This window comes from Danaus plexippus, chromosome 7, assembly GCF_018135715.1.
Source record: "Danaus plexippus chromosome 7, MEX_DaPlex, whole genome shotgun sequence".
Classification (NCBI taxonomy): Eukaryota; Metazoa; Arthropoda; class Insecta; order Lepidoptera; family Nymphalidae; genus Danaus; species Danaus plexippus.
Genome location: NC_083541.1, coordinates 4765757 through 4781180, shown reverse-complemented (window position 1 = coordinate 4781180; position 15424 = coordinate 4765757). Strand labels below are relative to the sequence as shown.

The following is a 15424-nucleotide window of genomic DNA, read 5'->3' as shown; positions in this document are numbered from 1 at the left end:
AGCAATGCTTAGCACTTTCAATTGCCTCCCCGCAGATGTAGCAAGTTTTTTAATATCAAACTTATAATATTGATTTATAAAAACAATTCTTTAATATTAACTTTCAAAAGTCATGTGGAATAAAAAGTATTTAAAAGTTTTGATTAAGAAAGGTATGAAACGTCCCTGTAAATTCACTTAAATGGCACATTGCGACTTTACTGCCACAGAGACGACCATCTCATTTCCTTTCGTTGATTTGAATCTGATAAGATTTCCATTTCAATTTGTTGTCCTTTCAATATCATCATGAAAAGTATCATTATTGGGGCAACCTACATCGAAGTTATGAATCATTTTTTATTAAAATGTTCCATATATACTTTTTAAAAGCAAATGTGAATGTCAACCAATATTACATATTATAAAATGCAGTATGTACATTAATTTAACAGAAACTTTGTTGTAATCACAGTCTCTCTTGGAAAATTCAATCTCACTTTAATATATGTTATAATATAAATTACGCAATAGTTTAATTGAAATGTTACATACATGTATATGTTCGTAATTATAACAATGATTGGGTTGCAAGACTAATATCAAGTTTCATTAACTGTCTATTTACACTATTGTTTGTATATCATCTTCTAACAATTAATACAAACATATATTTTTAATCGTACATGAATACAGTATGAAAATAATTACATATAACTACTTTTCTATAGCTTTAATAAGCTGATATTACTAATTCATAACTTTTACTATGTAGCTGCTGTATTTAGTTAAACTGTAACAATTCACTCGGTCTCAATTCAATACGTTTACTCGTAGTTGTGACTCCGCCGGGAATTTTAAGCTAAGAATAGCAAGTAATATACTACGAACAACTTTAATAAAACTATACTCCTGTGTCTATATAACAATAGACATTATAACTTTTATGTAGCAATCGTAAGGTATGTGGGTTGACTATATTATTTCTTTCTCTTGTTAAAATCTTTTTATCTTTTACAATGTTATAACTAGCAGATTAAAATAAAAGATCCATACGATATGTTTAATTTACATATCATTTTATTTATTTCATGCTCTGAAGTTATTACGTTGACCCACAGTTGCATCCGCTGGGGATCCTAGTCAAGAATACACTTAACTTCCCAAACATTATTAATAAATCTTAGCCACGGTTTGGTTTAATTTTAACAAAACGTAATTTAAAACGTTTATCTTATATAGACTAAAAGTATGTTAATAAAAGATAAACTTATAAATCATATTCAATTAGAAGTTATAATAAATAAAGGCTGACACGAGTTCTATTGGTGATGTATTTGTCATTGGCAACACGCATAACAGTGACCCCTTTACATTATACAGCCCAAAAAAGGGAATTGAAATTTAAATGTTTTTACTTTCATTAAGAGTTCATTGTTAATTGTGTTTTTCTGGCTGTATCGTGAATTTTAGTATTGTTTCATTTAAGTAGGTTGAATAGAAACCTTTAAACAACTATATCAAATAATATTAAAAGTTGATCGCTTATCAATCTTTAAATATTCAAAGAAATACTTTGTAAGATTATAAATAATTTTCATTGTAATTTTCTCGCAAACATCATCCTGAACTTCTAACGAGACGGTCTCCGAAAGGAGAATTTGTAAGGAAGTTCTGCGTGTTTTACATTAATGTGACTTATAAAGCCCTCTTATGCTTTGGGACTTACGTTTCTCTCACATTAGGGGGGATGAATAAATAATGCCGCCACGCAAATACTGAGACTGTATTGCCACGTGTACATAGCAGCAGATAAATTCCTTACTAACATTACACAATTAACATTTGTGTCCTATTAAACACGCTTTTGTTGCTTTAAAGGTTATATAAAGATTAGTATGACGTCATGAAATCAGGACACGTCACAAAAAAATGTCTCCGTTCGCGTAGGAATTGCTGGCGGATATTCTGGATATATTCACAGAGAATGCAAGCATTTTCATTATTCTCTTCATAGGAAAACTAAGATGCTATATTAAAACACGGAATTTAATTAAAGCATCTCTATTTTTCAAGTAGATTTTATGTAAAGGAGATTTATTTCCGTTATTTAACACTAAGAAGTATTTTGACTATACATTTGAGTGAACTACTTGTAACAAATTATTATTTTCTACCTGACTCAGCTACTTATAATCAATCGGAAGTTTCTGGACCATTGTCTATATTATAAATAAATTTCTTTAAAGATAACAAAACTCCAATCCAAAATTACCTCAAAAGCAATTTCTATAGGGTATGGACATTCAAATAAGATATTACATTCACCTCTAAGTATGATTGTATTTTACCTCAAAATTAGATAAACACAAACACGTTTTTGATAAACTCGGCAAACAAATTTTAATAAACATTCAAGGTGCTAGGAGCTGTGTCAATACCATTTCAACCGATTACAATGTTATACCTTTTAAATAACAGTTGCTTTAACAGAAACAAACAATATCCTATTCGAACTTTCCCAATTTAGGATTAAATTACGTACTAATTGAGGAAAAACCGCAGCTTTAATTTACATTTTAGAAGTAAATTTTGTGATGCATTATAGGTAATATAAAAATTTTAAAAATAAATTCTTCATGAAATAATTTTTTTACTTAATTCCTTATACATTTTTAAATCTTATGATATTATGTAATACATTTATAACTCACCATCTTGTTTTTTACCACATTTTCTATTAGGATTCTCGTCCGAGCGATCAGCTATACTGTACATGGCCTAATACCCGCATCCTGTGTCTTCGCTGACCGCTACAATCGCGAAGAAGTGGTCAGATCTCTAGGCAAAGAGGTCAATATCAACCCACCTCTCATGCTGGGACAACTGCCCGATACCCCTGAGGAACTACTAAAATTGGACCAAGTAAGTTATTGGACCAAAAAAAATAAGATACATATTTTGTGATTTTGTCTAATGGTTTTAATTCTTATAATTTTTTGCGCCTCATATGTTTTAAATAAAAAGATAAGACATAACATTGCGCTAAATGGATAGTTAGCTAAACATTAAAGCATTATATAAAATATATAAAAATAAATGCAGCTTAAAAAAGTGTTTAAGACTGAATACGATTGCATTGTAATTCAATTCTACAAAATCAACTACATTAGAGAGAATCTTCCAGCTACGCGTATAAATAATTAATAAAGGAATAAAATCGTTTACAATAAAATAAAGAAGCCTTAACTGGGGCGGTGTCTTATCGCGTTAAGCATTCAGGCATACTGAGGTCAAAAGTCACGACAAAGTAGAATAGGGACAAACGTTGCTTGGGCTGTTTTTTCAGTTCCAATTACGAAATAAACGATCCACCGCTCACGGTCGTGAAACATTAAACAGAACGGAGGGTTAACACCCTTACCCCCTTGAGTGTAAAGTATCCTCCCAGCTTGCAACTAATCAAGGCAATGAACTAATGACAAGTTTCAAGAGACAACTTAGAGACACCAAGTTTGCTTTTCAACATCAATCGATCTTACATTAAGTGAACAATGTGGAATTTATGAATAGTTTGATCTAATTCGTCTTCGTGTTTATACAATATTATAGTTTTAGAAAGAGGAAACGAAATAAGCAAAGGTTATAAATCATACAGTAAATACTCCAGTGTAATAAAGATAATAATGGAAAAGCCTTATCGCGGACATTCTTTTTAAAGTATAATAATATTCCGAAATTTAACTGCATTTACTCTGCTAATTTTAAATCCGATTGTGTCACTACTAACAAAAGAAGGCCCATTGTGTATAATAATAGGGCTTAATTTACAATGGCAAAAACACATGGGGTAAGTTTGTTCGATCCAGTGAACTGCCAATTTTCATTAGGACCCGTCAGAGGTATACATTGAAACTCCGTCTGAAAGCAGACAACGGCTGTCCGTCCTTTACATTTCGCATTCAGTGAAATGGATTTTATGAATATAGCACTAGGAATATGCGATATTACATAATATATTACGCAGTCCTTTAACTACTAACGTATACTTCTAAATCAGGAAATAGAATTCAACGTAGTCTGTACATTTCTTCTTAGAGGATTCATTAATAATTATATTTGAGTATATTTATAAAATGATATGCAAGGTATTGGATGTATATGTATCAATTAATATAGTATTTTCTCATGGATACAAATTCTTATGAATGTTTCAAATAACAGCAATCAATAACTAACAATATAAGCAATGAGCTGCAAATCCAATTGAGTTAATGGTCACGGGTAAGTGAAGAAGCGAATACTGATGTTCACCGCCCAGGCTTCCCAACTATCCCACACTAACATACTTCTCTTAATTGAAATCTAAAAATAAGGCACGTTTCTTTTATTGCATTTCTTTCTCCTTCATATACTATATATTATATATGAGTGTTTGTGGTACCAAAATTGATAATAGATATTTTTTTTGTAAACACTCATAAAACCTTTGGAATAAGTTCATAATTTCGTGTCATATTGACCTCAATCCGTACTCATTGAATCGTATTTTTTTTATCCCACATTGAAAGTATAAAGAAAATTTGTCAGAGTTGATTTAGGATGGAAAGTTAATAAAGATTTAGTAATGATTTTAGGCCACGATGATAAAATTACAGTTTATCTAATTCAGGTAGCATATTTGTGCCTAACACTTAATTCACATCTATTAAATATAAACTTAGCGTCTCATTAAGAACTTATTTGTGTCTAAGCTTTGCATATGAATTATCTAGATTACTGTCGCACACATAATACATGTATACATAATATAAGTTAAATAATTTTTCTTTTGGAAGAAACTCTATCAGGATAGACAAATCAATTTATTATGACATCAAGAATAAATTTATTAAAATTTTCTATTTGTGAAAAATAACATTGAAATTGTAAAAAAAAAAAATTGAAATTATGTCATAAAACAACTTCGTCTCCGTTTAATTTCTTGGTGATGAAAAACACATTTTCATTCTCTCCTTTATAACTCACATAACCGAAGTTGTGGACCAAATAAGTAAAGTAATAAAGAACACATAAAAATTGTACCAGGGTACAGCTAGTAATACTTTTATGTTTGCTTTATTAGGGAGGAGGGTCATAAAATGTATTCTCATCAGACTGCTAGCTACCCTCATTTGTTGAACACGCCGTATATGAGTGTAATCAGATATGCAAGACTTGCAAATAATAATAAAAAATAATCATAATTTAAACCTTATAACCGTACGAATGTAACGTTTTTTGCTGCATTTTGGTACTTATTATGTAAAATAACAAAATGTCTTTTATCAATGATGACTATAACGTTTTCTGTTATTTATTCCTGTTTTTAATTCGTATTTATTACCCTCATTGTTCAAGGGATATTCAAAGAATAATATATCTTACAGTGAAATAAATAAGTGAAGCCACTTAGGTTAGATTGATCTGTTAATAATCCAAGTACTTGAGTATTCTTAATTCATTTATTATCTGAACAATCTATTAAATAGTGTTTAAAACTTGGAACTAAAACTGAACATAATCGATTGAACGTCTATGTATGTAATATGATGAAATAACTTTTGATAAATTATTTTCATTCGTAATCAATTTATATAATTAATAAAATCATCATTGAATAAAAAAAAATTTATTTTAATAAAATTTTGTAGTTCCACGAAAAACTACTGGCCATAATTGTTTAGTATATTTTTTTCTAGGATTATTTTTCTTGGCCATTATCATGAAATAAAATTAAAATAACGTTATTTAATATACGATTATCAATGTTTTAAGAGACGAGGATTTTATAAACACTTAGTGTTAACGTGTTTAATGCTGTCTGTTTTATTGTACATAGGAAGATTCTGTTAATATACTAAACAATAGTATACAACATCGCTTAATATATCTGTTATATAATTTTCATTAAAAACTTAAAATGAAAATTTATATTTCTAATATTCTTGAGCTTCATAATCTGTAATTTGATTCATCGATCAACATATCACGGCATAGTTGCAAGGTAAGACTTAAAATTTTCATATATATATGACTAAAAAATAATATTGAGGTTATTCCATAACTGACTTGATATAATTTTCTGTAAAAATACAAAAGAATTTAAATGGCTTATATCGCATAAAATATAAATATCTTAAGTGTATACATATAAATACATATAGTATCCATAAAAAGACTTATTAAATCAAAATATTTTCCTGATATTCAAGGAAGGACATAAAGCGTTGTAACCACGAGATTATCTATCAGATAATGATTCATTGGTTGCCTTCAACCTTAACGATGACTAATGGCATCACAAACTTGTGAAGGCTTTTCGGGCATGATTAAATTTAACTTTTTTTTATCATATTTCTCAATCTTAAGGTTTTCTTGATTTTAACACAGATTTATGAAATAAACAAACAATTTTTATTGCGGTGAATTTCCTTGTTGAAATTACTTAATATAAGAATTTTATTTTATTTTTCATTTATTGCATTCGTGTTTCTTTAAATGTTGCTCTAATCATTGATAATAAAGTTATTATTATTACACATCCATGAGACTAGATACGCAAAATTACGAAGCCATTTTGTAACTTTACGGAGTCTAGTAAGTACTTTCGCCTAACATATGAATCTTATCTTCTAGGATATTTTACTCAAATTATTACCATTAAAGTACTCAAGCGTTTTTTCAGTGCCATTTTCTTTCTTAGAACGTAATATTACTATATATAGGTATATATATTTATTCAAAAAAATACAGTAATTATAAAAGCATTTCATAAAATTAAAAAAAGTTATGTATATAATCTTTTTAAACAAAATTTTCATCGAAATTTCTACTATTAGTATGATTGAGTTTTGTTAAGATAAATAAAATTGTTTCACAACATAAAAATTTACAATATAATTCGTATTTATATTTACATTTATAAAACTAAGTCATATAAGAATAGATTGCCCTATTATGGCAATGATTACGTTTTCTATTATGGTAATGAATAAGGGATAGGAATATCCCCCGAGTTTCGTTATATACTTGTTGATCAAGGACATTAATACGGAAATAGATTGCCTCCCTATCTCAATAATAAATTATCCGAAGTTATTAAAGAAAATGAGTTATAGCTTCCCCGAACACTATTCTAGGTTTATTCACAAATTCTGATGTAACGTGATCTATTTTTTTGGTATACTTTTTAAGTTTCTGGTCTGTTTTTTTTTTATTCAGGTTTTTATAAAATCAGAACTGAAAGTTGGTGTGATATATGTGAAGGAAAATCAATACACCGAAGAAGAAATTTTGGACAATAATGAGAACTCACCACTTTTTGAAGAGTTCTTACAAGTTCTCGGCGAAAAAGTTCGTCTTAAAGGTATTGGAAGTCATCCACGAATCCATTTATTACTCATTGTAACCAATAAGTTAACCAAAAATAAAGTCTGATTTTAATGTATTATATTCCGACTTTGTCGTAACCAATTAAATCGAGTCAATATATAGTTAGGCGTACATAGAAAGCAGGTCCAGCCTAAGGTATTATTATATTTGGTTTCAGGATTCGACAAATACAAAGGCGGGCTTGATACCGTTCACGATCTCACAGGATTGTATTCAGTTTACACAAACTGGAGGAGCATTGAGATCATGTTTCACGTTTCAACTCTTCTGCCGTATGAGAAACATGACGCACAGAAATTACAACGAAAACGTCACATCGGAAATGACATTGTATGTGTCGTATTCTTAGAAGCCGATAATACAGCCTTTTCACCAGCCTGCATAAAGAGTCATTTCTTACACACATTTATTTTAGGTAAACAATTTTTTTGTAATTTTTAACTGCCTTTTAATTAGGGTAAGATTCTTAATTCGACAACATATTTATTTTCATAAATTTTAACGATTTTTTTTTTGGTTTATGATCCAAAACTGATCCCCAATTTGGTAAAGAGCGGAATAAGACGGAATTTAAAGATAAGATTCTTCCCAATGACACGAAGGATGTTTTATTTATTTAAAAATTCACCACATATTTCTTTTAAATCTATACAGATACTTATTACCTCTTCTTTAGGAATGTACACAGTTAATGTAACGAGGAGAGATAAGCAATTTTCTCAAGTTGTTTTGCTAAGTGAAGTTGTTAAGTTCTGTCTCTAACGATTTAACCCTACTATTTAAAAATTGCAGTGCGAGTGTCTGCTAAAATTAAAAGGCGTCCCACTAGATATGAAGTGTCGGTCGTGACCCGAGACGAGGTGGGAGCTTACAAGCCCTACTTGTGGGAGCAAAGTGTGTTTGATAAAGGACCTATGTTCAGGTAAATTCGAGTACACTCAGTAATAACAAGTACGCGTATTAATAAAAAAAATACTAAAGAAGTTTAAGGATGCAAGTAGAATTTTTTTTCTTAATTTCCAGAGTAACACAACGAAACTGGTTGTTACTTTTTACAAAATGTTATATCTAAAAAATTAACGTAACTTATACTCAAACATCGATCGTTACTCAGATAAATAGTAAATTAAATTAAATTCAAATCATTTAAAAGAGTTTTATCGAAGCGTAAATTTTCTTTCTGTTTACTTTTAGAGAATGGTTACTTACTAAAATTGTAAATGGTGAGCGAGCTTCGTATTCAGCACCTAAGTTTGCTCGAATGCAGGAACGTACTCGAAGCCAAATGTTAGAAGACATAGTCGCCAATTTGCAGAATCACGCAGAAACTGGACAGATCCCTAAGCCTTACCGACGAGGTATACCCATCAGATTCATATGATATTATAATAATGATATGGAAACATTATTTTGTTGAGGGAAAGGTGCTATAAGAACATTAAGATTGGTGTAATAGTATCCTTTCACATATAAAACGTATTAGTCTTACTATCTATAATATTGCCATTTATTTGACAGCACTGGTTTATTATATCATCACATTTTTTCCGAGTCATAGCTAACCCCTAACGAAAAGTTTATCACTTTAATTGCGTCCATGCATTTTTTATAATATTCCATTTTTCAGGATCTTGGCGTCCAATTGGTCACATGCGACCGTCATCGCCATTGTTAGACTCCGTTAGGGATCAGTTCGAGGACTACGACCAACTGGCCAAAGATTTCACAAGAGTTTTCCTCAACAGTGAACTAAATGCTGCTCAAAATGCACAACTTTTCGATGTAGTATTCATGGTTGGGCAATCTAAACAGAAAACGAAATTTATCGGTGTCCGTGCAATACTAGGTGTGAGGAGCAGGTAAATCTTGGATATTAGATTTTCGTAAATTATAGAGACAATAATAATGGTAATGCATGATGGGTATTTAAAATATTGCGAAGATAATCAAATTCGAATGTACTTCTAGGGTATTCCAAGAAATGCTGTACGGCATACAAACTGGTTTCGGCTCCCCTCAAGTGCCGGTAGCTGAACTGTTGGCTCGACCCGCACCCACGCTTCTGTCTCCCACGCCGCGACAAAAAAGTAGCAACTTCTTACAAGTACCTGACATTGAATCTCCAAGGTAAAAAAATAGACATCTCGAAATGTTTTTATTGTTATAGATATCTTATCATATAATTTAAAATAAATCTTATTATTTTTCCAGACCCAAAAGCGTTCCCAGTTCTCCTATGGTTAAACGTGCTTTCTCCCGCCTCGGCACCATAACAGCTGGATGGGGTCGATCTATCAGGAAACAACATTCTCAACTCAATGTTGATGATAAGAAAAAATGGGCTAGCTCACAAGACTGTTCAAGTACGTTTTTGCCATAATATAGTTTTTTTTTTTAGTTTCGACTTGACTGTAGCTGTACCTTTGACAGCGTCACCGGGAGGGAACAATATAGTATAGTCTTTATAACAGACAATATAATTACTTATCATATATAGCATGTTCATGATAAAATGGATGCTTTTTACTGTTGAGATAATTGTGAAATCGATACTTATATTAGGAATTCAATACATATATTTAATAATAAATAGATTAACACTAGCAGGATTCAATACTACTACTTGCAGAATATCGCGTGCCTACTACCCGCTTTGAACATAAAGTTGTCATATACATATCCTATTTAATCACTCTTTACTTATCTTTTGAATGTCAAAACAATTTTGAGCAAATAAACACAAAAATGTTGTTTGTATGTGAAAACCCATATAAAATTATCTACTATGTAATTCGTGTTTGCGGCATACTTTCTCAATTTTATTCGTTTTTATATTGCTAAAAATAGTTATTAATTACAAACACTGACACATTTCCTTAAAAATTACAGATAAAGAAAGTAAGGACAAAGACAAAGAAAAAAATGCAGCTTTGGCAGTTCCACGTCTCTCAGTGTGTGCTGATGCTCAAAAAGTAGACCGAGCAAAGCTTGCTCAAACTGAGGTTTGATATTTTTTAGTATCGAATTTATAAAAACCATTATATGCCAGGCATATCGCTTTGGTGATTAGCCTTTATTTATTCATCACGATATTAACAAAAATGAATAATTAACTAAAGCTATCTGAAATATAAATTCAAATTCGTCATTGTCTTCAATTTAAGCAATACATATTCGCACATTTCCATTTTTCAGTTCTCAATAATCGAATTCGATCCTGAGACCTTTCGGATCTTGCTGGACTACTTACACACGGGTAGCTGTCCTCTCACTTGCGCCTCCATACCGGGACTCATCTGTGCTGCGGAACACTACGACCTGCCTGAACTTCTGCAGGCTTGCTTCCATCACGCCAAGCAGTTCCTTAGGATTGAAGTGGTATATTTTTTCCCCTCAAACTCGTCAAATAACATCAACACTAGAATAATCCTTAAGGATATATGAAGCTGATGGATACCTTATTCCATTAAAAAATTACTTGTAATTGCTAGGTTCACATCCCTAGTCAAATCTATAGTGGGTTATACATAAAATATATATCAGAATTTTTCAAACATATTAAGCCCGTTTTCTTATGACAACCAGACAAGTGAAAATCTGTTGAATAATATAGCACTGCACCTCAAAAGGGAGAACTTGAGCCATTAATACATGACAACTTAGCTCAATCTAAACTAGTCCAGTAGGACTGACATTCTGACCGTTTATAGTAAAGATTATATATTTTTTATTCAGGTCTGTACCATGCTGATCTCGTTGGAAAATTACTACTGGCGTTACACATCAGCTTCTGAGCTGGTCAATATGATTCTGGCATTTATAGAACAACGGGCATATGCTCTTTTCCAAACTTCGGAGTTTCTTAACCTATCCGAATCGATGGTACAGATGATAATGTGCAGGAACCTGGAAGTACCAGAAGTTAGAAAATTCGAAGCAATGCTTAGTTGGGCTCGCAATAAAATCAAATCAAGGTCTACGAACAAGACTGACGCCAAGAATGAGTTCAAATGTATAATGGAGCGATTAGCTAGAGATTTGAAATTATACAGGATCTCACCCCAAGAATTGATAAAAGTGGTTCTTCCCTCAAAAGCAATCAAAAATGAACGTATCCTCGAAACGTTGATGTATCAAGCCAACTCGGGAATGTACAGAATTCAGGACAGCTACATCGAGGCTTGCCAGCAACGCCTACAGAAACAGGATTCGAGATTCTCCGAATTTGAAAGTTTTGATTACGGTATATAAACATGGAGCTGTGAGGATTATCAGTGTATTAGATAAATATGAAGAGCGATCAGTTTGGGTTCTTCTCGTTGTGGTATGTAGACGCCTTCAAAGTATTATTGTTATACATATACTTTAGTAGAGGTGCGAGAATAATTGTACACTTCTCGAATACCTATTCCTTGTTGTTGTTCATTGATGCCTATATATTTTTTACATTTAGACGTGTTCATTATAATCATCTCTATTTTTGGTACCAAAAGTTTGATCTAAAACGTAGCCTGGAGAGTTAAAAAAAAACTGGATGTTCTAAAATTGTTAATAATATATCTAACAAAATTATAATCAAAACAATCTTCTGTGATCAATACCTTGAATAAAATAGCCGTATCGGAAAATTATTAAAATATTTACAAATTACCTAAATGAGTAAAAATATCCGCCCTATTATTTACTTTATAGCGGAATTCATTTGCTCACTACACAACTTAGTCGTTGGAAATATCTTTGTGCTGTTTATACTTCTAATATGTTAGTCCTCAAAACTATCCATGACACTGAATATCTTGTAGACTGGCACGCAAAAACGACTGATTGCTGATAAATTGTAGAGGTATTATACTAACCGATGTAATCGAATTCTAAATGTTAGAAGCTATTGTTACGCTTGTAACAAGTATTTACTCAAAGAAAGTAATTAAAAAAAAATGTTTGTGTAGAAAAAAATGTGTAGCGATCCCATGAAAGAGATCATGTTGTTTCGAAATAACCGTTACATAATATTTTCACTGTTATAGATTGTATGTAATGATCTCTTCTTCTGTGATTCCCAAAATATATTTAAAAAAAAATGTATCGTTATATAACATTAACTTACATATATTTTATTCTATAAAAGAAGCTTTAAATTCCATTAAACCTTTGTGTGCCTACATTGTAGTGTTACCTTGAATGAATGTCAAAATCAATGTATATATCCAATGTTACTTTTAGATATCTATAAAAGGTGTTATAATATAAAACAAATAAAAAATAATAAATGTCACTAAAGATTGTAGCAGATTATATGTGTGTTACATGCTTCTAAAACCTATTCTTTCTTGTAACGTAAGTGAAAACCCTAAATAAAAAGAACCTTTTCTATCGTAAAATGTTACCTGGAAATATATGTGTTGTTTATGTCTCATAAAATAATAATGGATGTATAAAATTTCTATGAATATATATAACACAATGTATTTAAGAATATGTTCGATACCGTATCTGGTATAATAGGTGTTTCATTCTATAATCCGTGGCTTAAATGTAAGCAAAAAAATATTTGTGTAAAAACTTATTAACTATCTAACAAATGTGTATTTTTTTCAACTTTTTGTCATGGAACTGTTTGATAAGAATAACAGAATAACAAGTCCATGTCATTTTAGTTTAAGTTATACGACATACACACTGAAGTGGAAACTAGAAAATTTTATCAATGGCTGATTCCTTAATTGTTATTTATGACTAGATTGCTGAGTTATAATGTATGTATTATTTGTATTTTGAGTTAGGGTGTATTTTTTATTTTGTTACATTCTTAGACATGCCTCATAGCCAAATAGAATCCGTAGACATAAAGATCATATATGAGAATGACGTAAGTAATGTTAATTCCCTGCAATCCCAAAGAAACGACAGTACTTTCAGTCGCCCCAGTGTTTTTATGGGCGGTTTTAAAAAAATATATATTTCCCCGCCAAACAATCGGCTTGTTGTGTGAAAAATTGTTCGTGCATTTGACATTGCAAGTAAGGTCTACTATTTATGTTGTTTAAAAAATATGAACCAAGTAGTATAACCCTTCGCCCCATTTCTCTGACACGTTTTCCCAGGTCAGACTGTACTGTGGAACAGTGCACAGACAAGTAACTTAAAATATTTGAATATATATCTTCTATCAAGTTAAATACGCTCCAACCAAAAGAGCAAAGCTCTGGGACAGGAAAGCTAAAAAAACATTAATTAAATTGGGTCTAATAAATATAAACTGATAAAAAATTTACTACTGTAAAATTTCTGGTAACGTAAGAGTTGTAAAAAGTTGACTATCTGTAATTTTTATACTTCCGAATATATATATATTTTTTTTTTTTTGTAAATGTTTTTACGGCTCTGGATACGAGTCCTTTTGAGCCTTATCATTACAAATTCCGAATATATATACAAGAGTGTTGCTATTGTATTATTACGACTTACGCAATGTTGCTCAAAGCTTAACTATTAGTCTCGGACAGATCTATAGAATATAGAGAACGTTTGAAGCACAAAAAAATTTAAACAACCTAATTATATTACAATTACATATATTCGTTTGGTTTATATACATTTTATTTAATAGAAAATATTTTCTTTTAGCGCTCATTGCACAAGAATAAAGAGATTATATTTAAAATGTTGTATACTTCTGTGTAATAAAAAATAATTTTTAAACTTCTAAATGTCGCGTGAAGCTTAATACAGTCTCTATGAGTAATACTCATGTTAGTATAAATAGGTTTTAATTTGTAGTAACACCAAATATTTAATGTGTCGGGTTCTTAAATGGTTAAATAAACTTTTCTATTCCAAAGTTTTTACCTTCCTGTGGCCGTGGATGTTGCTATAAACTATATTAATATGGGAATCTTCAAAGAAAAACCAAATTATTACTAAGTATATCTGTTATTTTATCTTGAGCAAGATTATTATTTAAGAAAATTTTATGTGGTAAATAAACTTTTTGTGTAATTGATTGTTTTATTTAATTTATATTAATTTTTAAAACGGTCATTTTGTAAAAGGAACTCAATTTTGTTGTTCTAGTAAAGCGAAAAGAATTTTAAAAACGACCGACTTTTTCGATACCGTTTTAATAAATATTATTGTGAATTATGTAATATGCACATTTTTTTAACTTTCAGACACCTGATTTTTGTTTCCTTATAAATTTTAGAATAATTACATCAACAATTATAATTGTTTGGAAATGAGATTCAACCTCTTTATGATAATCAAAAACCTTAAACTTATATTTTTATTTTATTTATAATAATGATATATCTTTCATTTTATTTATTTTAACTAGAGTTCGGGGACAAATCAGTAAATATTTAAGTTTTATGCTTATTTAAATATGCTGTAAAAATAAAAATTAAATGGTCCCATTTAGAATATTTACCGATATAATTAAATATGAAGTATGTCGTCATAAAAATTTTACATTCATGCGTTTCAAATTTAATTTTTAATCGACTTAAAAAAAGGAGGTCCTAAAATCGTCTATCTTTTTTTGCCTTTGAGACAACAAATATTATTGACAAAAAAAATTATTTGACTTTAGGGTAAAAAAACTTCTACTTTACATCAAACAATAATATTTAAAAGATAAATTCGACGTGTTAAAAGATATTAAAATTCCATATCCACCTTCTAACTATATCAACAATTTATCAATACAATATTTATCAGTGACTTTTTAAGCATGAAACCAAGTCTCGCTAAGACAATCTCTTACTTTACTTTTTCTGGACTTATACACTTAAATTATAACATCTCACTCAAATTATAAGTTTTTATTAAATTAAAAATCAAACAGACCGCCGCAAATCATTGTTTGATAAATTTTGCTATGGATATTGATTTCTCCTCACTTCTATCGACATCTATGTGTACGGAATATTCCTAAATGTTTATTAATATCTCTGGAAGAAACATTCTTCGAGAAAACATCATCTAATTCAAACTAAAGAAAAGTAATTCA

At 30.2% G+C, this 15424-nt stretch overlaps 1 protein-coding gene across 1 annotated transcript in view; it reads left to right on the top strand.

Moving 5' to 3' along the window:
- Positions 1–14412, top strand: part of LOC116770544 (uncharacterized) — a 45388-nt gene extending 30976 nt beyond the window's left edge. Inside the window, exons 7-17 of the mRNA XM_032662064.2 lie at positions 2724–2904; positions 7243–7387; positions 7571–7828; positions 8206–8335; positions 8608–8771; positions 9041–9272; positions 9382–9540; positions 9625–9776; positions 10303–10415; positions 10609–10791; positions 11149–14412. Coding sequence (XP_032517955.2) covers positions 2724–2904; positions 7243–7387; positions 7571–7828; positions 8206–8335; positions 8608–8771; positions 9041–9272; positions 9382–9540; positions 9625–9776; positions 10303–10415; positions 10609–10791; positions 11149–11664 — 2233 coding nt within the window. The 3' untranslated portion in view covers positions 11665–14412. The remainder of the gene's footprint in view (positions 1–2723; positions 2905–7242; positions 7388–7570; positions 7829–8205; positions 8336–8607; positions 8772–9040; positions 9273–9381; positions 9541–9624; positions 9777–10302; positions 10416–10608; positions 10792–11148) is intronic.
- The last annotated feature ends 1012 nt before the right edge of the window (positions 14413–15424 follow it).